At 30.0% G+C, this 24,000-nt stretch overlaps 1 protein-coding gene across 1 annotated transcript in view; it reads right to left on the bottom strand.

Moving 5' to 3' along the window:
• arid4b (AT-rich interaction domain 4B) overlaps positions 1-24,000 on the bottom strand; it is a 90,361-nt gene that overhangs the window by 29,178 nt on the left and 37,183 nt on the right. The window contains exons 8-15 of the mRNA XM_073834554.1: positions 20,335-20,541; positions 16,810-16,889; positions 12,269-12,345; positions 10,594-10,742; positions 5,958-6,030; positions 4,910-5,004; positions 4,730-4,827; positions 1,615-1,834 (exon numbers count right to left, since the gene is read on the bottom strand). Of these exons, the coding sequence (XP_073690655.1) occupies positions 1,615-1,834; positions 4,730-4,827; positions 4,910-5,004; positions 5,958-6,030; positions 10,594-10,742; positions 12,269-12,345; positions 16,810-16,889; positions 20,335-20,541 (999 nt within the window). The remainder of the gene's footprint in view (positions 1-1,614; positions 1,835-4,729; positions 4,828-4,909; positions 5,005-5,957; positions 6,031-10,593; positions 10,743-12,268; positions 12,346-16,809; positions 16,890-20,334; positions 20,542-24,000) is intronic.

Here is a 24,000-nt window from a genome sequence, read left to right as displayed (position 1 = left end):
TAATATAATAATCTTGTTTGAAATGGGGTTGGCTAAAAAAAAAAACTTTGGTTTCGTCTATGCTACTAGGTACTTATACTATATTGACTGGGTTAAATAAAATTGCATTACTAAAAATAGACTAAAATACAATTTTCATTGACTAAAAATTTACTAAAATGTCATCAGTTTTCGTCGACTAAAACTAGACGAAAATAGTCATGGGTAATTCTGACTAAAATAAGACTAAAATGCTCAGACTTTAATCGACTAAAACATGACTACACTAAAAAGTGTATGAACATGACTAAAACTAATAAAAACTAAAATGACAGCTTCACACAAAGACTAGCCTAAAACTAAAATTAAAAACGGGCGCCAAAAACAACACTAATTATAACTTTACACAGCTGATACGATCACAGTAATGAGACTAAAATGTCGGTGATTCAAAACGACAGATTCAACTAACCTCATATTAAAAGCGGCTAGAGCTCCTAATTAAATATATATTTTTGTCAATGTGCGAGCTACAGAGTTGAGCCGCTCTGTGAAACAGCCAATCAGAGCAGAGCTCATTAATATTCATGAAGCTTCCAAAAAAGGCAATAACAGAGCATTTCATTCTAGGGACAAATCCTAGGGTTGTAAATGGACCTGTAAAACCGTTTCTGGAGATGTTTTGCCCTTTCCTATGCCATATACCTTCTCTGTAGATATCAGAGAACAATTTAAAATATTCTCTCAATGCATTCTATGGCACCTTTAAGTTCTTTTTTGAATTTGATTTGAACCTTGCCTTAGACACAGAGGCATTGTCATGAATAGAAAGGGTCCTGTCCAAACTGTTGCTATAAAATTAGAAGCACACAATTCTCTAAAATATCATTATATGCTTAAATGTTACGATTTGTACTCATGAAAATTACTAAAGTAGTCAAACCTGTTCAGTAGAAGAGGGTGTCCCAATTTTGGCAATACAGTGTATTTAAAGGTTGTATCAGCGATTTCTAGCCTAAAACATAAAGTGTCAATTTCAGCTGACCTTTCTTCACGATCCGCTCGCTGCCTGCCCCATAAATTGTCTGTGAAAAAACCGCGTCTCTCTGGTCAGCCTAGAGTCCGAGATATGCCAAAAAAACAATCGGCACTACCAACCTTTCCACACATAAACAAACAGTGTTCCAACCAATCAGTGTCAGGGGTTTGGTGTTGTGGACTTTCCTACTGGTGCTGGGATGTGAGGGAGGCGGAGCGAAAGTCCACAACCCCAAACTCCTGACGCTGATTGGTTGGAACACTGTTTGTTTATGTGTGGAAAGGTTGGTAGTGCCGATTGTTTTTTTGGCATATCTCGGACTCTAGGCTGACCAGAGAGACGCGGTTTTCTCACAGACAATTTATGGGGCAGGCAGCGAGCGGATCGTGATGAAAGGTCAGCTGAATTTGACACTTTATGTTTCAGGCTAGAAATCGCTGATACAACCTTTAATTAATGGAATGTTTAATATGAAAAAAAAATATATATATTTTAAGTCATGTTTTGTTTCAATGTCACAATATAAATTAAAAATAGCAATACGAGTAGATGAGTAGTATGCCATATCAGACATCCTAAGATTATATTTTCAATACCTTGACCACATGCGGTGTGCTGGAGGTCTCTGGTTCTTTGAGGGCTTTCTGTTCTTCTCCTGCGCTTGATGTGCTTAAAGAGACAGCGTTTCCGCCGCTGGCTGTTTCCTCCGCTTTCACCTCGCTCTTTGAGCTCGTCTTCTCGCCGGTCTTATACGGCAAATCCATGCGAAACGTGATTCCCGTGGAGGTGCAGTAGTCCTCAAAGCCATACAGATACCTGCAGGAGGTTCAACAACACACATTAGCACATCCAGTATCGATCAGATGGCAATACTACACTTAACGTAACATCGCTGCATCTTAAGCTCCTAATTGCTAACAAGTATGCGTGACTTAGAGTTGGGGTCAAAAATTTGCTAAATGATATTTATTTTAGCAAAATGCATGTTGTTGTTTATTTAGTACTGACCTGAATAAGATATTTCACATAAAAGATGATTACATATAGTCCACAAGAGATACTGTGTTGTTATCTGAATGATCCACAGCTGTGCTTTCTGTTCAGTGATAGTTGTTCATGAGTCCCTTGTTTGTCCTGAACAGTTAAACTGCCTGCTGTTCTTCAGATAAATCCTTCAGGTCCCACAAATTTTTGGGTTTTCCAGCATTTTTGTGTATTTGAACCCTTTCCAGCAATGACTGTATGATTGTGAGATCCATCTTTTCACACTGAGGACAACTGAGGGACTCATATGAAACTATAACAGAAGGTTCAAACACTCACTGATTAAGAGCCGGGGGTGAAAACTTTTTGAATTTGAAGATCAGGGTAAATTTCTCTTTTTTTGTCTTCTGGGAAACATGCAAGTATCTTCTGTAGCTTCTGTATGATATTTAGGCAAAATAAGAAATAAGAAAAATGCACACATCTCCATTCTGTTCAAAAGTTTTCACCCCCACCTTTTTATGCATGGTTTTTCCCTTCTGGAGCATCAGTGAGTGTTTGAACCTTCTGTGATAGTTGCATATGAGTCTCTCAGTTGTCCTCAGTGTGAAAGGATGGATCTTAAAATCATACAGTCATTGTCAAAAAGGGTTCAAATACACAAAAATGCTGGAAAACCAAAGAATTTGTGGCACCTGAAGTATTTTTCTGAAGAACAGCAGGCAGTTTAACTGTTCAGGACAAACAAGGGACCAGTGTTGGGCAAAGTTACTTTTAAAAGTAATGCATTACAATATTGAGTTACTCCCTAAAAAAGTAACTAATTACGTTACTTGGTTACTTTTTATGGAAAGTAATGCGTTATGTATACGTTTGTGTTACTTTTTAAATCTGGGCAGGGTTTGCTTGTTTGTTTTTAATATAAAAACGTCTATTTTTGTCAAATGTAAAAGCCTTTTCACACCAAAAGCCTCAGGCTTAGAGAAAAATTAATTCAATTCTGTACAGCAGACCGCAGAAGAAAAAAAGTAAACTCTTCAGCCATAATAAAAGGAAAACAAATGTTAGATTATCTTGAGTAGTTGTTGCTTATTAGTATGGATGAATTGGATCATCGAAGGTCGGCAGCAAAGACATCGGTTAATAAAATGGGATTATGTAAATACATAAAGGATAATTGTATCATTTAATAATTTAATTATTGCAGTTTTGCGTTGAATTTCACTGTTTTTATTTATTTTGAAGAATACTGTATCTGTTTTTTTAAGCAAGTGAGATGAATTAATGCATGTTCACATTTATTCTAGAACTAAAGTAACATCTTACTCACAATTTCGCTCAACATGAGGACAGGAGAGCTTTTAATCAATAAATGGGGGAAAAAGCAACTGGCGTTACTTATGTAAAAAAAAAGTAACTCAGATATGTTCATGTCAATTAAAAAGTAATGCATTACTTTGCCGTTACTTGGAAAAAGTAATATTATTACGTAACTCGCATTACTTGTAATGCGTTACTCCAACACTGCAAGGACACTTTCAAACTATTATTTTCTCTTGTGGACTATATGTAAACATCTTTTTGGTGAAATATCTTATTCAGGTCAGTACTAAATAAATAAAAATAACATGCATTTTGGTAAAACAATGAACAGTTTGCAGATTCTGAAAGGGGGGTGAAATAACGAAAGACATATGCCATATTTTGCAACAGCTCCCTGCTTACAGACAGAACAGGTGCATTCAGTGCTTGTTCTTCTAAATTTTTTTTACACTTGAACATTTACACTTTACATTTTTTGTTTTGTTTCCAGCCAAAATATCTAAAAATTCTTAAATCAAGAAGGTTTTTTTAGACAAGTAAAAATTATTTTGTTGTTTTCAGATAAAACAAGCCAAATTCAGTGCGTTTTTGCTTGAAAAAAGCTAAATTATATGCCAATGGGATATCAAACATAATCTGGTTTTCTGTTTGAAATGAGATTTTTTTGCTTACCTCAGTGGCAGATTATTTTGCTTGTACTCAACAAAAACTCACTTAATTTAGAATTTTCACTTGTCTAGAAAATCCTTCTTGATTTAAGAATTTTTAGATATTTTGCAGATTCTGAAAGGGGGGTGAAATAACGAAAGACATATGTGACCCTGGACCACAAAACCAGTCTTAAGTCGCTGGGGTATATTTGTAGCAATAGCCAAAAATACATTGCATGGGTCAAAATTTTTGATTTTTCTTTTATGCCAAAAATCATTAAGAAATTAAGTAAAGTTTATGTTCCATGAAGATTTTTTTGTAAAATTCCTACTGTAAACATATCAAAATGTAATTTTTGATTTGTAATATGCATTGTTAAGAACCTAATTTGGACAACTTTAAAGGTGATTTTCTCAGTCTTTTTGATTCATTGCACCCTCAGATTCCAGATTTTCAAATAGATGTATCTCGGCCAAATATTGTCCTATCCTAACAAACCATACATCAACAGAAAGCTTATTTATTGAGCTTTCATATGATGTATACATCTCAGTTTTGTCAAATTTAACCTTATGACTGGTTTTGTGGTCCAGGGTCACATATGCTATATTTTGCAACAGCTCCCTGCTTACAGACAGAACAGGTGCATTCAGTGCTTGTTCTTCTAAACTTTTTTTACACCTGAAACACCACTGCTGAGCAGCTCAAGGTTTGCTGTCATTGTCATCAGGGGTTTATAAAGGATCTACGTACTTTCTGTAGGCGCATTTGACGTTGTAACCGGCTGCGGAGTTGAGCACGGGGATGCCCAGATCCTGATACACCTGCTTCCAGACAGATCCGCTCTCGATCTGAAACACAGGGAGGAAGACGTCGAGTCAGAGCTAACGCAGACAGAGCAGCAGCAGTGTCAAGATCAGAAATAAAACTCACATTGTCAAATCCTCCGAGCTTATTCACCAGCCTGTAGAGCTTGAAAAGGTTCAGATTCCTGTAGCCCAGCACTGGTCGCTTATTGATGGGAGTTCCTGAGGAGAAAAGTGAAAAAGATAGTCAGTTTCAAATGTAAAATGCAAACATTAATGCATTCAGGCAGATGCTCTTTTTACTTAGATTTTTTTTGTTTTGTTTCCAGCCAAAATATCTAAAAATTCTTAAATCAAGGAGGTTTTTTTTAGACATGTAAAAATTATTTTGTTGTTTTCAGATAAAACAAGCCAAATTAAGTGCATTTTTGCTTGAAACAAGCAAAATAATCTGCCAATGGGATATCAAAAATAATCTTGTTTTCTATTTGCATTTACCCCAGTGGCAGATTATTTTGCTTGTACTCAGCAAAAACTCACTTAATTTAGAATTTTTCCTCGTCTAGAAAATCCTTCTTGATTTAAGAATTTTTAGATATTTTGGCTGGAAACAAAACAAAAAGTCTAAGTATGAAAATAATTTTTTGCAGTGTATCCGAAGTGACTTAGGATGCATTCAAGGTAAATATAACATTATGCATTCTCCTCACCTCCAGTGTTTGTTATTGCTAACTAAAACTATTAAAAATGATAAATGATTAAAAAAAAAAGGGTAAATTAAATATAAATCTACATACCTCTATTTATTTATTTATTTATTTAGTTAGTTATGTGTTATGATAAATATTCTGCATGTATTTTCTCTTTTTCTTTTGATATGTTTCTGTTACTTTTTTTATTTTTATTATTGTCGTAATTATCATCAGCTTTTCTGTTGTGATCTTGATTAGTAATATGCTTTTAATGGTTGCTGATCATAAAATAAATAAAAAAATAAAAAAATAAATATTAGATGCATACTAGAAAAACATGAACTGAAATAAGTGTCAAGTTGAAGCACTAAAATTACTCAAACAGAAATAAATATAAATTAAAGCACATAACAAAATGTCTAAAATAAAAAAATAAAAATAAAAGCAAATATTACTGAATACTACAAAAACAACACTGCTCACCTCTATCCTCCATAAATTTGTAAAGCTGCTGTAGGAAGTTGTCCTTCTCTTCGGGGAATGGCTCTACTTCCTCCTGCACACAGGAAATACAAACACAGAAAGTTGGGTGTCATTCAGATGTCTTTAAAAACTAGTTCGCTAGACTACAGTGTACTTAACTACTTTTGATCAGTAGCTTGAAGCTATTAAGGGGAACAATATCTTTACAAATACACACTTTCAATCAAAAGTTTATGATCAGAAAAAAAAATATTTTATTGAAGTCTCTTCTGCTTACCAAGTCTGCATTTATTTGATTAAAAATACTGTAAAAACTGTAGAAATATATTTAAAAATTAAAGTTATTTCTTTGATCAATGCTGAATTTTCAGCATCATTACTCCAGTTTTCAGTGTCACATGATCCTTCAGAAATCATTCTAATATGCTGATTTGCTGCTCAGAAAACACTTCTGATTATTATCAATGTTAAAAACAGTTGTGCTGTCCAATATTTTTGTCGAAAAAACCATGATACAATATTTCTTTTACAATATAAAATGCCTTTACTGTGACTTTTGATCAAAATAATACATGCTTACCAAATAAAATTATTTAATTCTTTAAAAAACATCTTTAAAAAATAAATACATAAAACCCAAACTCTTTAACATTATCGTATAGCACAGAAAATGACAAAAAATATGTAATTAATAACCTCAATTTATTTATTGAGTTGTTATGTGTTAAGATAAACATTCTGCATGTATTTTCTCTTTTTTCCTTTTCTTTCGATATGTTTTTGTTACTATCGTTTTTATTATTGTTGTTATTATTATTATTATCGGCTTTTCTGTTGTGATTCTGATTTGTAATATGCTTAAGTGTCACTGGTTGCTGATCAATTAATCAAAAAACTGAAATAAGTGTAAAGTTAGAGCACTAAAATGACTAAAACAGAAATGAAAATAAAATAAACCACACAGAAAAGGCAAAAGCACATAACAAAATTACTAAAACAAAAATGCTGCATTTGTTTGATTAAAAATACAGTAAACATTGTGAAAATGTAAAATATTATTGAAATTTAAAATTAGTGTTTTCTATTTGAATATATTTTACAATGAAATTTATTCCTGTGATGCAAAGCTGAATTTTCGGCATCATTACTCCAGTCTTCAGTGTCACATGATCCTTCAGAAATCATTCTAATGTGCTGCTTAAAAAACATTTTTTTTTTTATAATATAAAATGCCTTTACTGTGACTTTTGGTCAAAATAATGCATCCTTACCAAATAAAATAATTTAATTCTTTAAAAAAAAAATAATAATAACAAAAAATATGTAGTTAATAACAAAAACAAAAGACACCAAATCAAAATAACTGACAACAGGGATAATAAACAAGGTTTGATTAATAATTTTGATGTACAAAAACATAAAAAGATTCAATTTCTCTTTTTTTGAGAAGAATCAACAAGAGCAGCTGATCGTTCGTAAAGCTGCTTGCAATAGGAGATAAACATTATCCATGTAATGTTAAGTTGCTACTTGTTAGAAAAAAACAGCTTGTTTCTGGAAAAGCAACAGTATTATGAAAAGTGTCTGGCTTTGATGTGTTTTTCCCTCTGTAATCTAGTTTATGCAACTATGACAGCACACGCACACATCAGCCTCTGACACTGTTTTAATACAGGTCTGAGTAACAGTGAAACCTGTCATCACACGCTCAAGCTGTTCAGCTGTCAGTCTTTCATGAAGAAATGTGCCGCTTAAACTCTGAAGGTAATATTTTGTGGTCAATAAATCAAGGTAAACAAACGACTGATGACAGGAGCTCAAGCTGTAAGAGTGAACGCAACACATCAACATGAACATTAGTGCTGCGTATCAGCAGATTCCACTCTTCAATCCCACTCACAGTTTATGAAGGTTGTTATTGCCAGGGAATTAAAAAATAAAAACTTGTGACTTAAATCTGACTTTTTCCCCCTCACAATTACAAATATACTCTTTACAATTTGTTGTTTTTAATCCCACCACAGAATAAAAAAAAATTATACATATTAATAATAAAAATACAAATAATAACAATAAAAAAAAAAAGATTTAAAGATTTAATATCTCACAATTGTCTTTACAATTTATTATTTTTATCCCACCACAGAATATATATATATATATATATATATATATATATATATATATATATATATATATATATATATATATATATATATTAGGGCCGGGACTCGATTAAAAAATTTAATCTAATTAATTAGAGGCATTGTAATTAATTAATCGAAATTAATCGCATTTTAATCGCATATAAATATTTGACCTGATAACAGTGAGAAGTAAGTTTTTTTATATGGATTTTTATTATACCATTGAATAATGACTGAATACATAAGCTTAAGCAACAAAATATTGTTTATTTTGTTCAACCAAGTCCAACAGACCAGTGCAATATTGCCATTAAGTGTAGCAATAGGCTCGATGTGCTGTGGTGATATGCGAATTCCTTGTTGCATAGCTTGCACACAACCATGCCCTGTCAATCATCACAGTTAACATTATCTACATTTCCTTTAATTTAATTTCCTACCGTATTAGAGAAATTAAGAGGCACGTTCTTTAACGAGTCTTTCATGCCGAGAACTCTGCTCTTGTGTTTGCTTAATTATGCATTTAAACGTTAATGACCAAACCTATCATTATAAATGTTGCTGCACATGGAATATAACGCGGATAACATTTAAAAAATATTTTTTATCAGGTTACACACTGATTATTTATCACTCAAACCCCTTTCTCTACCTGTCCGTTGGTCGCGCATATCCTCCATGTTTGTAGTTTAACACTTTTTATGCGTGTTTGTAGTTCTAATCGAATCCTTGTTCACGCGCAGTGTGTTGCGGGCAATATTAGCCGTTAGACAGTGTGCATTGATCGTTAAGGGAATCTTTGGAATACGTTTTTAAACATACTACGATTTGGGACATACAATACTATTTAGGACGGACGCAGCTTGTCTGAACTCTAGTTGGTGTTCCAGTGTAATCGGTCCGCCGAATCTCATCCAGTGAGAAACGTTCCGCGGTGCAAAACTAAGTGCGATTAAAATGCGTTAAAAAATTTTAACGCGTTATTTTTGTGTAATTAATTAATCTAAATTAACGCGTTAAAGTCCCGGCCCTAATATATATATATACATACACACACACACAAAATATATATTTATTAATAATAAAAATACACATAATAACAATAAAATAAAAATACATTTAAAAATAAATTAAATTAATTAAATATTTAATATCTCACAATTTTGTCTTTGTCTTTACAATTTATCGTTTTTTATCCCACCTCAGAATAAAATGTATATATTTATATCTCACAAATAGTTTATTTCACATTTCTTACTTGCAATTGCAATTCTGACTTTCTTTTTCTCAGAATTCCTTCTATTTTTGTTTTGTTTCTGGTATTTAAAATAAAGGTATTTGCTGCTTTTGATCTCTTTTTTTGATCAGACTTTTTTCCTCTGAATTGCAAATTTAAATCTCACATTTCTGACTTTTTTCTTGCAATTCTGAGTTTACATATCTCAATTTTTGTTTCTGCAATGAAATATAATGGTAATTTCCAGTTTTTATTTTACTAGTTCAGTAGTTTATATCTTGCAATTCTGATTTTTCTTCATCAAAACTTATTCAGATTTTTTATTCCGCCACAGAATAAAAATAAGGTTGTTTTGGCTACTAATTTTTTTTTCTTCTTCTCAGAATTCTGAGTTTACATCAGTAAGACTTTTAATCTCACATTTCTGGCTTTTTCTTTTTATAATTTAAGTTTATAGTTATATCTTGCAATTCAAAACATAAAATAAAAAGGTAATTTCAAGAGTTATCTCACAACTCTGACTTTGTTTCCTCAGGATTCATTCTGACTTTTACAAAATAAAAAAATAAAGGAGTTTTTGCTGCATCTTTCAATTCTGTTTTTTGTTTCTGCCATGGAATATAAAATAAAAAGGTAATTGCCACTTTTATTTCAAAATGTAAGACTTTTCCCCCTTAGAGTTGCAAGTGTATATCTCACAAAAAGTTTTTTTTTATTTGTTTTACAATTTTTTTTTTTTTTTTTTACAATTTTTACTTGCAATTGCGAGTTTATATCTTGCAATTCTGACTTTTTTCCCCTCATAACTCATTCTGTTTTTTTTTTCTGCCACAGAATAAAAAAATAAAGGTATTTGCTGCTTTTGATTTCAACATTCAGACTTTTTTCCTCAGAATTGCACATTTAAATCTCACATTCCTCTTTTTCTTACAATTCTGAGTTGACATAAAATGTTTGTTTCTGCCATCAAATGTATAATTGTATTTTCTAATTTTTATTTCATTATTTTTACTCACAACTGAACTAATAGTTTATATTTTGCAATTTTTTCCTTCAGATTTTTTTTTTTACAGAATTAAAAATAAAGTACTTTTTGATACTATTTGTTTTATTTCTCAGAATTGTATCCAAGTTTACATCTTGCAATTCTGTTTTTGTTTCTGCCACGGAATATGAAATAAAAAAAGGCAATTGTGAGTTTATATCTTACATTTCTAACTTTTCTACTCAGAATTGCGAGTTTATATCTCACCTCCTCCTCCTCGCTGCTGGCCTCTTCCTCTTGTTCCTCCTCCTCTTCCTCATCATCTTCCTCACTGCTGGAGCTTTCGTCCTTCACCTCCGTCCTCCATGTACTGGGCACAGCGCCGTTACGCTGGAAATCCCAAGCTGCATCTAACGCTGTGAAACACACAAACAGCGACAATGAGATTACAATGAGCTCCATGTGACTGGAAATCCCTTCTTTGGTGTGTCTTTTTCCCCCTTTTTTATTGGCCTTGGTTTCAAAAGTATTTTCCCCATTAGAATTTAAAAAGCCTTTATTTAAGAGTTGTAAGCCAAACTAAACAGCTACAAGGTGAATCATAACATTACAGGCTTTAATCTGAAGCAAAGACGACATTACGTAATGATCTAAAGAAATAACAGTGTCATGAAGGTGGATAAATATAAAAATAACATTAAAGATGTTGATTATGCATATAGAAAAATATATTTTACATTTATTGCAAAATATGTATATTTTGTACACCAGGTCAAAAGTGCATTGTTCAAAAACAACAAAAACTAATAAACAGATATAAGTTGCATCAGTGTATAAGTGTGGCATTTTACGATTGCATTCAGAAATCATGTAAAATACAATATAAATAAAACAAAAACACTATAATTTTTTTTTTTTTTTCATTCATTATAAACAACATGTATTATTAATGGCAAGCCTAAACAAATTCATTTAAAGACAAATTAAAACTAGCGGAGTGTGGGGAAATGTGTTATACATGCATATAAGTCACATATAAGTAACAGCACATTTCAGATAATAAATTTTAAAAAAAAAAAATTATAATTTTTGTTAACATTTTGAATTTGATTTATTGTTGCACTTTCTGTTTTCATTTTAATTTTACTTAAAGTTTTGGTTGTCTGGTTTTGTTGTTTTTCTTGTCATTTTTACTATTTTTTGTTTATTTTTTAAAGTGTTTTATTTATAGTTTTATTTTTTAAATATTAATAGTTTTTTAAATATTAATAATATTTTATATTTTTTTCATTTGTAGTTTTAGTTTAGTTTAAGTTATTTTACTACTTAAAACAAAAATGACAAATGTTGCCTTTGCAACTTGCTAAAATAAGTTTATTTATTTTTTGGATTAAAAATAAAAATGTAATATTAAAATATAACATTTTTTAAAGACAAATTAAAACTAGCAGTGTGTGGGGAAATGTTTTTACATGCATTATACATGTCACTTTAAATAACAGCACATTTCAAATGATAAAAATAAACTATTATAGTTTTTGTTAACATTTTGAATTAAATTTATTGTTGCATTTTCTGTTTTCATTTTAATTTTACTTTTAGTTTTGGTCATTTTGTTGTTTTCTTTTATGTTTATATTTACTTACTTTTTTAAAGTTTTTTTATTTATAGTTTTATTTTTAAATATTAATAGTTTTTTAAATATTAATATTTTTATAATTTTTTAATTTGTAGTTTTAGTTATTTTACTACTTTAAAAAAAAGACTTACTAAAATAAGTTAATTTTCTTATTACAAATATATTTTTTATATTTATACATTTTAAATATTTTATTTCAGTAAATGTTTTCATTTTATTTCAAGCAATGACATTTTTTTGATGATTTTAGTTTAGTTTATAATAATAATCACGCCTAAATATACATCACAGACGTATTCTCACCTGGTTTGAGTCCAGCGTCTGCTTTAGGAGCTTTGTCTTCATCCAGCTCTCGAATGTCTTTCCGCAAAACTGTGTAACTAGAAGACAAAATAAAACACTGTTAGCAGTGATTCATCACATAAGAGAAAACACATAATACATAACCATCGTAATTAATAAACACTAATCATAATTGAACACACAGCTGTTAGACTATTGACTTTAAAAGCCACAATGCTTGTCAATTCAGTATCAAGTACATTTTTTTTTATTTCATTTAACTATAATATGTTTATCTGTGCTCAAACTCTGCAGATGTTTTCTCAATGCCCTGAATCAGCTGCTGTTTTGGTGTTTTTTAGTGTGTTTATGAAGTCCTAAAGTGACCAAACACCTTCAGCAGGTTCTTTATTGAGTGAATTAAGAGGTCATTATTAGCTAGCAGACATGTCTCTGTTCATGAATATTTATTAATCCACAAGGGGCAGTGATGTCATTACTATGCTGAAGCAGACACTAGAGGGAGCAGTGAAGATGTGCACCTACACGTGTACAGAAACCAAACTCTACAGGTAACCTGTGCAATTCACAAGCCCTTCACTGTTAAAATACTCAAAAGAAACAGAGACAGAGCACATTTAGGCCACGCCCACCAGGGGGGAAACAATCCAACGCTCTCCATTGGCTTTGTATTGTGGGAAGCTGTCTCCTTGTCATTTCTGACGTATAACAAAAAACAAAACAATGTCTAAAAGCTGCTATGTGCCGAGGTGTAGGGGAGCACGGGACACAACCTAACGCTTTTTGAATTTCGCGGTTTATGTAAATCCATGTGGGGTTCAGAGTACAATTTTTATCCACATTATTTTCACACGCTAACAGCATGCTAGTCATGCTAGAAACATGCCAGTAATGTGCTATCTATCAATCTATCAAACTTTAAGCTTAAACTTTTCAACTTATTTCAACTTGTTCAACTTGTTTCAATTTGTTTCAACCTATTCATCTTATTTCAACGTATTCAACTTGTTCAACTTGGCTCAATTTATTCATCTTATTTCAACTTACTTGTTCAACCTATTCAGCTTATTTCAACTTATTCAACCTATTCAGCTTATTTCAACTTATTCATCGTATTTCAACTTATTCAGCTTATTTCAACTTATTCATCTTATTTCAACTTATTCAACTTATTCAACTTATTTCAACTTATTCATCTTATTTCAACTTATTCAGCTTATTTCAATTTATTCAACTTATTTCAACTTATTCAACTTACTCAACTTGGCTCAATTTATTCATCTTATTTCAACTTATTCAACTTGTTCAACCTATTCAGCTTATTTCAACTTATTCATCGTATTTCAACTTATTCAGCTTATTTCAACTTATTCATCGTATTTCAACTTATTCAGCTTATTTCAACTTATTCAACTTATTTCAACTTATTCATCTTATTTCAATCTATTCAACTTATTCCAACTTGTTCAACTTGGCTCAACTTATTCAACTTATTTCAACTTATTCATCTTATTTCAATTTATTCAACTTATTTCAACTTATTCAGCTTATTTCAACTTATTCATCTTATTTCAATTTATTCAACTTATTCCAACTTGTTCAACTTGGCTCAACTTATTCAACTTATTCAACTTATTTCAACTTATTTCAACTTATTCATCTTATTTCAATTTATTCAACTTATTCCAACTTGTTCAACTTGGCTCAACTTATTCAACTTATTTCAACTTATTCATCTTATTTCAATTTATTCAGCTTATTTAAATTTATTCATCTTATTTCAACTTATTCAGCTTATTTCAACTTATTCAGCTTATTTCAATTTATTCAACTTATTTCAACTTATTCATCTTATTTCAACTTATTCAGCTTATTTCAATTTATTCAACTTATTTCAACTTATTCAACTTGTTCAACCTATTCAGTTTATTTCAATTTATTCAACTTATTTCAACTTATTCAACTTATTCATCTTATTTCAACTTATTCAGCTTATTTCAATTTATTCAACTTATTTCAACTTATTCAATTTATTCAACTTATTCAACTTATTCAACCTATTCAGCTTATTTCAACTTATTCAACTTGTTTCAATTTGTTTCAACCTATTCAGCTTATTTCAACTTATTCATCTTATTGCAACTTATTCCAACTTATTCCAACTTGTTCAACTTGGCTCAACTTATTTCAACTTATTCATCGTATTTCAACTTATTCAGCTTATTTCAATTTATTCAACTTATTTCAACTTATTTCAACTTACTCAACTTACTCAACTTATTCATCTTATTTCAACTTATTCAACTTGTTCAACCTATTCAGCTTATTTCAACTTATTCAGCTTATTTCAACTTATACAGGTCTTTTTCAAAAAATTAGCATATTGTGATAAAGTTCATTATTTTCTGTAATGTACTGATAAACATTAGACTTTCATATATTTTAGATTCATTACACACAACTGAAGTAGTTCAAGCCTTTTATTGTTTTAATATTGAGGATTTTGGCATACAGCTCATGAAAACCCAAAATTCCTATCTCAAAAAATTAGCATATCATGAAAAGGTTCTCTAAACGAGCTATTAACCTAATCATCTGAATCAACTAATTAACTCTAAACACCTGCAAAAGATTCCTGAGGCTTTTAAAAACTCCCAGCCTGGTTCATTACTCAAAACCGCAATCATTGGTAAGACTGCTGACCTGACTGCTGTCCAGAAGGCCATCATTGACACCCTCAAGCAAGAGGGCAAGACACAGAAAGAAATTTCTGAACGAATAGGCTGTTCCCAGAGTGCTGTATCAAGGCACCTCAGTGGGAAGTCTGTGGGAAGGAAAAAGTGTGGCAGAAAACGCTGCACAACGAGAAGAGGTGACCGGACCCTGAGGAAGATTGTGGAGAAGGACCGATTCCAGACCTTGGGGGACCTGCGGAAGCAGTGGACTGAGTCTGGAGTAGAAACATCCAGAGCCACCGTGTACAGGCGTGTGCAGGAAATGGGCTACAGGTGCCGCATTCCCCAGGTCAAGCCACTTTTGAACCAGAAACAGCGGCAGAAGCGCCTGACCTGGGCTACAGAGAAGCAGCACTGGACTGTTGCTCAGTGGTCCAAAGTACTTTTTTTTCGGATGAAAGCAAATTTTGCATGTCATTCGGAAATCAAGGTGCCAGAGTCTGGAGGAAGACTGGGGAGAGGGAAATGCCAAAATGCCTGAAGTCCAGTATCAAGTACCCACAGTCAGTGATGGTCTGGGGTGCCATGTCAGCTGCTGGTGTTGGTCCACTGTGTTTTATCAAGGGCAGGGTCAATGCAGCTAGCTATCAGGAGATTTTGGAGCACTTCATGCTTCCATCTGCTGAAAAGCTTTATGGAGATGAAGATTTCATTTTTCAGCACGACCTGGCACCTGCTCACAGTGCCAAAACCACTGGTAAGTGGTTTACTGACCATGGTATTACTGTGCTCAATTGGCCTGCCAACTCTCCTGACCTGAACCCCATAGAGAATCTGTGGGATATTGTGAAGAGAAAGTTGAGAGACGCAAGACCCAACACTCTGGATGAGCTTAAGGCCGCTATCGAAGCATCCTGGGCCTCCATAACACCTCAGCAGTGCCACAGGCTGATTGCCTCCATGCCATGCCGCATTGAAGCAGTCATTTCTGCAAAAGGATTCCCGACCAAGTATTGAGTGCATAACTGAACAATTATTTGAAGGTTGACTTTTTTTTGTATTAAAAACACTTTTCTTTTATTGGTCGGATGAAATATAGGATAGGAATTTTGGGTTTTCATGAGCTGTATGCCAAAATCATCAATATTAAAACAATAAAAGGCTTGAACTACCTCAGTTGTGTGTAATGAATCTAAAATATATGAAAGTCTAATGTTTATCAGTACATTACAGAAAATAATGAACTTTATCACAATATGCTTCTTTTTTTAAAAGGACCTGTATATTTAAACATTTCACAATTGTACTGATTTTACTGCATTTTTTATCAAATAAATGCAGCCTTGGTGGAAAAAAAAAAAAAAAAAAAATATATATATATATATATATATATCATAAGTTTTGTGATGACATTATAAATGTTCTCTATTTATTAAATCATCAGAAGCTCTGTATAATGGCGGTTCTCACAGGTTTAACACAAATATCTCCATAAGACATGACATTTCTAAGCATAACGCTTGAGTAAGAGTGTTTCTGCAGTTGTCCCTTCAGCAACGGCAGTATAAATTGGTTTCAGAAGGTTAATCTGAGACGGCCATTTAACAACAATATTCTCTGACTATCCCTGTAGAAATGTCAGCAGCTCTTCTATTACTTTACACCCAGCGGTGACGTCTTTCCCCATTTTTTACTGTTCTCCTTTCTGCCTCGTTTAAAGGATGATTTGTAAAATCACAGCAGTAAATAGAGACAGTGCTGAGAAATAAAAGCACAAGTGATGCTTTCATAGCTTGATTTTTTTTGCACCTCAAGAGCTAAAAGTAGAAGCACGGACTAAAATAACTTCGTTTGAAAGTTACTCACAATTTTCCGTCTTTGAAGGAGCGAACAAAAACGTTGTCTTTCTTCAATGTCACTTCTTCATGACAGTCTGGAGAGATGACCTTTAGAAAATGAAAAGAGAAACAGAGGATGAATGATCACGTCAATGAGAGTTTAGCACTGAAAACCTCATTTGATGTCGTTTTTGCCAGCAAGTCGTTTGTCTCCATTGGCAAAACAAAAGCTTTACGCTTGAAGAAATGATTGCTAGACAAACAGGTTTATTTATAACTTCAAATTAATTCATTATTTTATGCAAACATATCACTGTTCCACTTCAGAGTATTACTAAGAATACATACTAATTCACAATAATTAATATTTGAATGTTTTGAAATTGGTCTCTACTGCTAACAAAGGCACAATTTATTTGATCAAAAATTCAGTAAAAAACTGTAAATATTCTGAAATATTATTAGAATTTAAAATAAGTGTTTTCTGTTTTAATACATTTTAAAATGTAATTTATTCCTGTGCTCAAAGCTACATTTTCAGCATCTTTAATCCAGTCGTCAGTGTCACATGATCATTTAGAAGCAAGTAATGGCTGCTGAAAATTTAACTTTGATCACAAAAATAAATTACATTCTATAATATATGCAAACTAGAAAAGGGTTATTTTAAAGTGTAATAATATTTCACAATTTTACAGTTTTTACTGTATTTTTGATCAAATTAATGCAACCTGGGTAAGCAGAATAGACCTCTTTAAAACAATTCTTTGCCTAAAAATTTGAAAAGTAGCCTAATTTCATAAATACTGAATTTGGAATAGATGCAAACATTATATGAATATTTTATAGTTGGGCATTATTAAGAAAAAACACATCATGAATTTAACAAAGTTTATTGATTTTAATGACTTTTTCAGGCCTTTTTCTGGCACTGATGTAAAATAAAAAATAAAATAAATAAAAATAAAAATATATTTTTTTTATTGATTTCAATGACTTTTTCAGTCCCTGATGTTTCCAGCTCTTTATTGACTGAAGGAGCCCATGACAAAGTGGTGAATAAAGTAAAATATTTTAATTTTTTTAATTGATTTTAATTCATTTTTCAGGCCCTTTTCGGGCCCTGATGTAAAATAAAATGAAATACAATAAAATAAACTAAAATTAAATAAAATAAATCTTTTTTTATTGAGTTTAAATACTTTTTCAGGCCCTGATTTAAAATAAAATGAAATAAAAACTTGGTACACCTTGAGCATCCAATAATAAAGACTTAATACCCATGACATTGTTGTAAATAAAATAAAATAAAATAATAAAATAAAAAAAATTTAGATTTCAATGACTTTTTCAGGCCCTGATGTTTCCTGCTCTTTATTGATTGAAGGTGCCCATTACAAAGTGGTGAATAAAATAAAATAAAATGAAATATTTTTTATTGATTTTAATGACTTTTTCAGGCCCTGATGTCAAATAAAATAAAATAATAAAATAAAATAAAATATTTTTATTGATTTCAATGACTTCTTCAGGCCCTGATGTTTCCAGCTCTTTATTGACTGAAGGAGCCATTACAAAGCGGTGAATAAAATAAAATAAAACAATAAAATAAAATAAAAATATATTTATGTGATTTTAATGACTTCCTTCAGGCCCTGATGTTTCCACCTCTTTATTGACTGAAGGAGCCCGTTACAAAGTGGTAAATAAATAAAATAAAATAAAAAACTTGGTGCACCTTGAGCATCCAATAATAAAGACTTAATACAGATTTTAACAAAACCCAAATGACATTAGCATTTTGAAACGACTGCTACCCCCACATCTTCTTGTTTTATTTAATCAGAAGTCAACTTTGACCTCAGATGAGCAGCAGGATGGGCGTCACCAAACCCCTGGAGCACATGTCACGGCGTTCACTTGCTTTGTTTTTCTTTCTGAATGCTGTGATTCTGCTGAGAGCCGTGAGGAGGGGCCAGAGAGCGACGCTAAACAATCGCCAACAACAACAACAACTCACACTGAGCTAGCAGGAATATTTAAAGGGACAGCGTCTGCTTTCCTGTGACTCTGTGAATCATCAACTACTGCATGTAAACCAGGGACAGAGAGAGCATCTGCTACAAGAAAACCACTGCCTAAATGAGGACAGATGCCACACAATATAGGCAACTTCAGGAAGGAACAGCTCACTTATTCCTGCAGGAAGACTCTCTCCTGATTGTGAGGTTTAAAGGTGAAGTGTGGCATTTTGTGGATGTTTTAAGAGGTTTTGGTGTGTTGGGTTAATGAGTCACTGCAAGTCAGCTGATGCTTGTTTGACATCCTAAAAGGGAAATACCATGACGCTTTTAAAACACTGATGTGTTTGTTTGAGCGGCCCGATGTGTCAACTTTTGCCCCATTTAATATGTTTTGGATGGGACTATGTGGATGGTCTAGTTAAAAATAGAATTTAGTTTAAACAGACACTGAAATACATACATACATACATACATACATACATACATACATACATACACCCATTAACTAAAAGATAAAGATTAACTAAAAAGATATAACTTGCATATAATATTGAATTTTACTATACTGTATATAATGTAAAAAATGTAAATAATGTAAATTAATTGTATATTTATGCACCAAAAAAAACAAAAAGTTAGCTTTGCATAAGTTATATTAAATAAATTAAATGATAAAATTATATAGATTATAAATAAATAATAAAAATTATAAAATTAGTTTTATAAAACTAAAGGATAAAAGCTAATTCAAAATAATAATACATACTAAAATTGTATATAAAAACAAAAAAAAGAAATATAAAAAAAACGGATTTAAAAATATCTCATTTAGTAGGAAAAATTACTTGCAATTTATACATTTTGCAATTTTGCTTCAAGCTGTGTCATTAAATTTAACAAAAAATAGTAAGATCAAAACTATTAAAAATAATTTACATTAATTGAAAAAAAAAGAAATACTGCATGAAAAGCTTAAACATTTGAAATAAGTTTAAGCCAAAGTACTACTAAAAATGCTAAAAGTAAAAAATAAAAAAGAACAAGAAATGAATAAGAACCACATGGAACTTCTATAAAAAAAAAAATTAAACTCAATTTAAAATGAAAATATGCAAATAAATGGCCCTATAAATTATACTATCATATAGCTATATAATTTCAGATCATTTTTAATTATATGTAACCTTTATAATATATGCATAAAGTAATTATTTTTTACAAAGGCTTATTTTGTGCATAAATATATAATTATTAAAACAATTCAATATACATTTGTACTTATAAAAGTTACATTTTATTTATAATTAAATATGATCTGAAATAATATAATTATTATAGTTATAAACTGTAATAATTATGTAGAAATATATATATATATATATATATATATATATATATATATATATATATATATATATATATTTATATTATATACACATGTCATTATACATGTTATAGAGTTTTTTTTTAATGCATAATCTAGAGTTTTACATGACATAAAGGCTTGATTTAGCTCAGTCCTGACTCACCAGTGCAGGATACCATGTGGTTTTCTTCTTGTCACTAGTAACGACTCCATCCACACACACCACTTTGCCGTAAAGCTCTTCATTTTGTTGCTGATCTCCCTCCTCTTCCTCACTAGATGATGAAGATGACTCCTCTTCTTGACTGTAGAACGAGAGTGTGTGTAAATATGAAATAAAAAACAGACTGAGAGGTGTTTGAGCTATATACTGGATAACACAAGAACATATTTAATATTCAGAGTGAAATATCACAGCTGATCAACAAAGCAGAATCTGTTTAAAAAGCAACAATGAAACTACAAAATGAATTATCTAAAGGTTAGATAAAAATATACATATAAATACATACAATAAATAAATACAAAACTATTTGGAAATTATATAAAAATGACAAAAACTGATAACAAAATTACTAAAGTTTAAAATAAATAAATGTACATTTAAAATTAGAATAAATACTATAATATTATATAAATCCTAAAAATACTTCAACTGTAAAAAAAAAAAAAAGCAAGATATATGGAAATATAAAAAAATGAAAAATGTGCTAATCAAGTAAGAAAAATAAACCGTGCAATTTATAAATTTTGTGATTTTTCTTCAAGCATGCTTTAAATGTAACAAAAATATTACAACTATTATTAAAACTACTAAAAATAATTTACAGTAATTGAAAAAATGTGAAATAAAATATAATTACTGCATGAAAAGCTTTAAGTTTAAGCCCAAGTATTAATAAAAATAAATAAATAAATCAAGAAATAAATACAAAACTATATGGAAATTATATACATTTATAAAAAATACAAATAAATGCAAATTATTAGTATTACAAAAATACAAATAAATGCACATTTAAAATATGAATAAATACTTTAATAGTATATAAATACTACAAATATTTAAACTGAAAAAAGATTAAATATATATGGAAATATTAAAAAACTAAAAAAACCTTGTTTTTTAGTTCCTACCTAAGCTAATTACAAACCGTGCAATTTAAACATTTTGCAATTTTGCATCAAGCAATGTCATTAAATTAAACAAAAGTATTCAAACTATTATTAAAATGAAATCTATTAAAAACAATGAAAAATGAAAGCTATATGGAAATATTTAAAAAACTGAAGAATTAGCTCATTAATTAGGAAAAATTAACCATGCAATTTATAAATTTAGCAATTCTCCTACTAGCAGTGTCATTAAATGTAACAAATATTAAAACTACTATGAAAATAAAAACTATTAAAAATAAATGACAAATGACAGCTATATTGTCATTAAATGTAACAAAAATAAAAACTATTATTAAAACTATTAAAAATACTTTACAGTAATTGAACATTTTTTAAATAAAATATAAATTGCATGAAAAGCTTAAACATTATATATATATATATATATATATATATATATATATATATACACACACACAAAACTATATGGAAATTATATACAAATGGCAAAAGCTGATAACATAATTACTAAAGTTTACACTAAAATTAAAATATACAAATAAATGCATTTTTAAAATATGAATAAATACTTTAATAGTATACTAAAAATAGTTAAACTGAAAAAAGATTAAATCTATATGAAAATATACAAAAACTAAAAAACTTTGAACTAGCTAATTAGGTAGGAAAAATAACCTATGCTCATTTTTTAATTTTTCAATTTTTTTAAACAAAAATATTGAAAATATTATTAAAATGAAAACTATTAAAAATAAATGAAAAATGAAAGCTATATGGAAAAAACAAAAAAACATAAAAAAAGCTAATTAAGTAGGAAAAATAAACAATGTAATTTATACATTTTGCCTCAAAGCAGCGTCAAATATAAGATAAAATCAAATATTGGGTGTTTAAACGGAAGAGAACAAGCTAATGGTTTAGTTTTAGACTCTAACAAGTGTCAGATAAAGCTAAAGATGATTCAACTGATCCACTTTTGTAAGAAGATAAGCATGACAACAGAAGACGCTGCTTTTCTTTTTGTGGCGTGTTCTGATGAAGATAATAAGTAATTAGGCTCTGTGAGCTTGCCAATACTGGATATGGAGCGTGACTCGACGGCCGCTCTCAATTAAGAAGCCACACTCCAGCTCACCGCCAAGGAGAGCCAATCTTGTTAGCGTTAAATGAGCCAATCAACAGCCTGCATCGCGAATAAACATGACCTGATAAACCACAGGGACTTGTGTTCACTCAGACAAGAGAAACACGAGCCACGCCGCCAAAACCTGACTAAAGTTCACTATTTGTGGTAGTTTGTCTTACAACATTGGCAAAAACTTTAACCTAAACAAAAAAAATGCCATTTTGCTTCAAGCTATGTTGTTAAAAACAAACTATTATATTATTAAACTATTATGAAACTATCATTCATATTAAAACTACTAGAAATGTACAGTTTTAGAGTTATTTAAAAATATGTAATTGTTTTTTAAATATAATAAAATATAAATATTGCATGAAAAACAGCTTTGCATGAAAAGCTATATTGAAATATAAAAATAAAATTGACAGAAGCACATTAAATGACTAAAACTTAAACTAAAAATAAAAGCTAATTCAAAATATGAATACATACTATAATAGTATATAAATACTAAAATTACTAAAACTGAAAAATGAAATATAAAAAAACATTAACTGCAATTTGTACATTTTGCATTTTTGCTTTAAATTTAAGAAAAATATTAAAACTATTATTAAAATTAACCCAATTAAAATAACTTGCAGTAATTTAATTATATAATATATAAAATATAAATACTGCATGAAATGCTTAAACATTTGAAATATGTTTAAGCTGAAGTACTACTAAATTTGCTCAAACTAAAAAAAAAAAGATCAAGAAATAAATCAAACCTATTGAAATTTGATAAAAATAACAAAAGCAAATAAAACGAAAAATATACAAATAAATGCACATTTAAAAAATTAATAAATTCTAAAATAGTATAAAAAAATATATAAACAAACCATGCATGAAAAGCGTAAAGATTTGAAATAAGCTTAAGCCCAAGTACTACTAAAACTGCTAAAAGTTAACAAACAAAAACAAAGATCAATAAATAAATAATTATATGGAAATGTTATAAAAATGACAAAAGCAAATAACAAAAATTCTAACAAATTTAAAATGATAGTTTCTACAATAGTATATAAATACTAAAAAAAAAAAGCTATATGGAAATATAAAATAAACTGTAAAACTTAAAAAAAAAAAAAAATTACAGTAATTTAAATAAAGTGAAATAAAATAGAATATAAGTACTGTTCAATAGCTCAAAGTTCTAACTAAAATTGAAATTAAAACACAAATAAATGCACATTTAAAATATTAATAAACACTAATGGTATATAAACAAAATTCTTAAACTGAAAAAAGGAAGCTATATGGAAATATTAAAAAAAAAAACTAAAAAAAATAGCTAATTAAGTCGGAAAAACTATGCAATTTATACATTTTGCAATTTAGCTTTAAGCAATGTTGTTAAATTAAACAAAAACATTATAAAATTATTATTAGATTAAAACTATTATTAAAATGAAAACTATTAAAAATAATCTACATTAATAGAAATAAAGTCGAAATTAAATATAAATACTGCATGAAAAGCCTAAACATTTAAAATAAGTTTAAGCACTACTGAAA

The sequence above is a fragment of the Garra rufa genome, chromosome 2 (assembly GCF_049309525.1).
Source record: "Garra rufa chromosome 2, GarRuf1.0, whole genome shotgun sequence".
NCBI lineage: Eukaryota > Metazoa > Chordata > Actinopteri > Cypriniformes > Cyprinidae > Garra > Garra rufa.
Note: the sequence above shows the minus strand (reverse complement) of the source record. Positions and strands in the feature narration are given on the sequence as shown.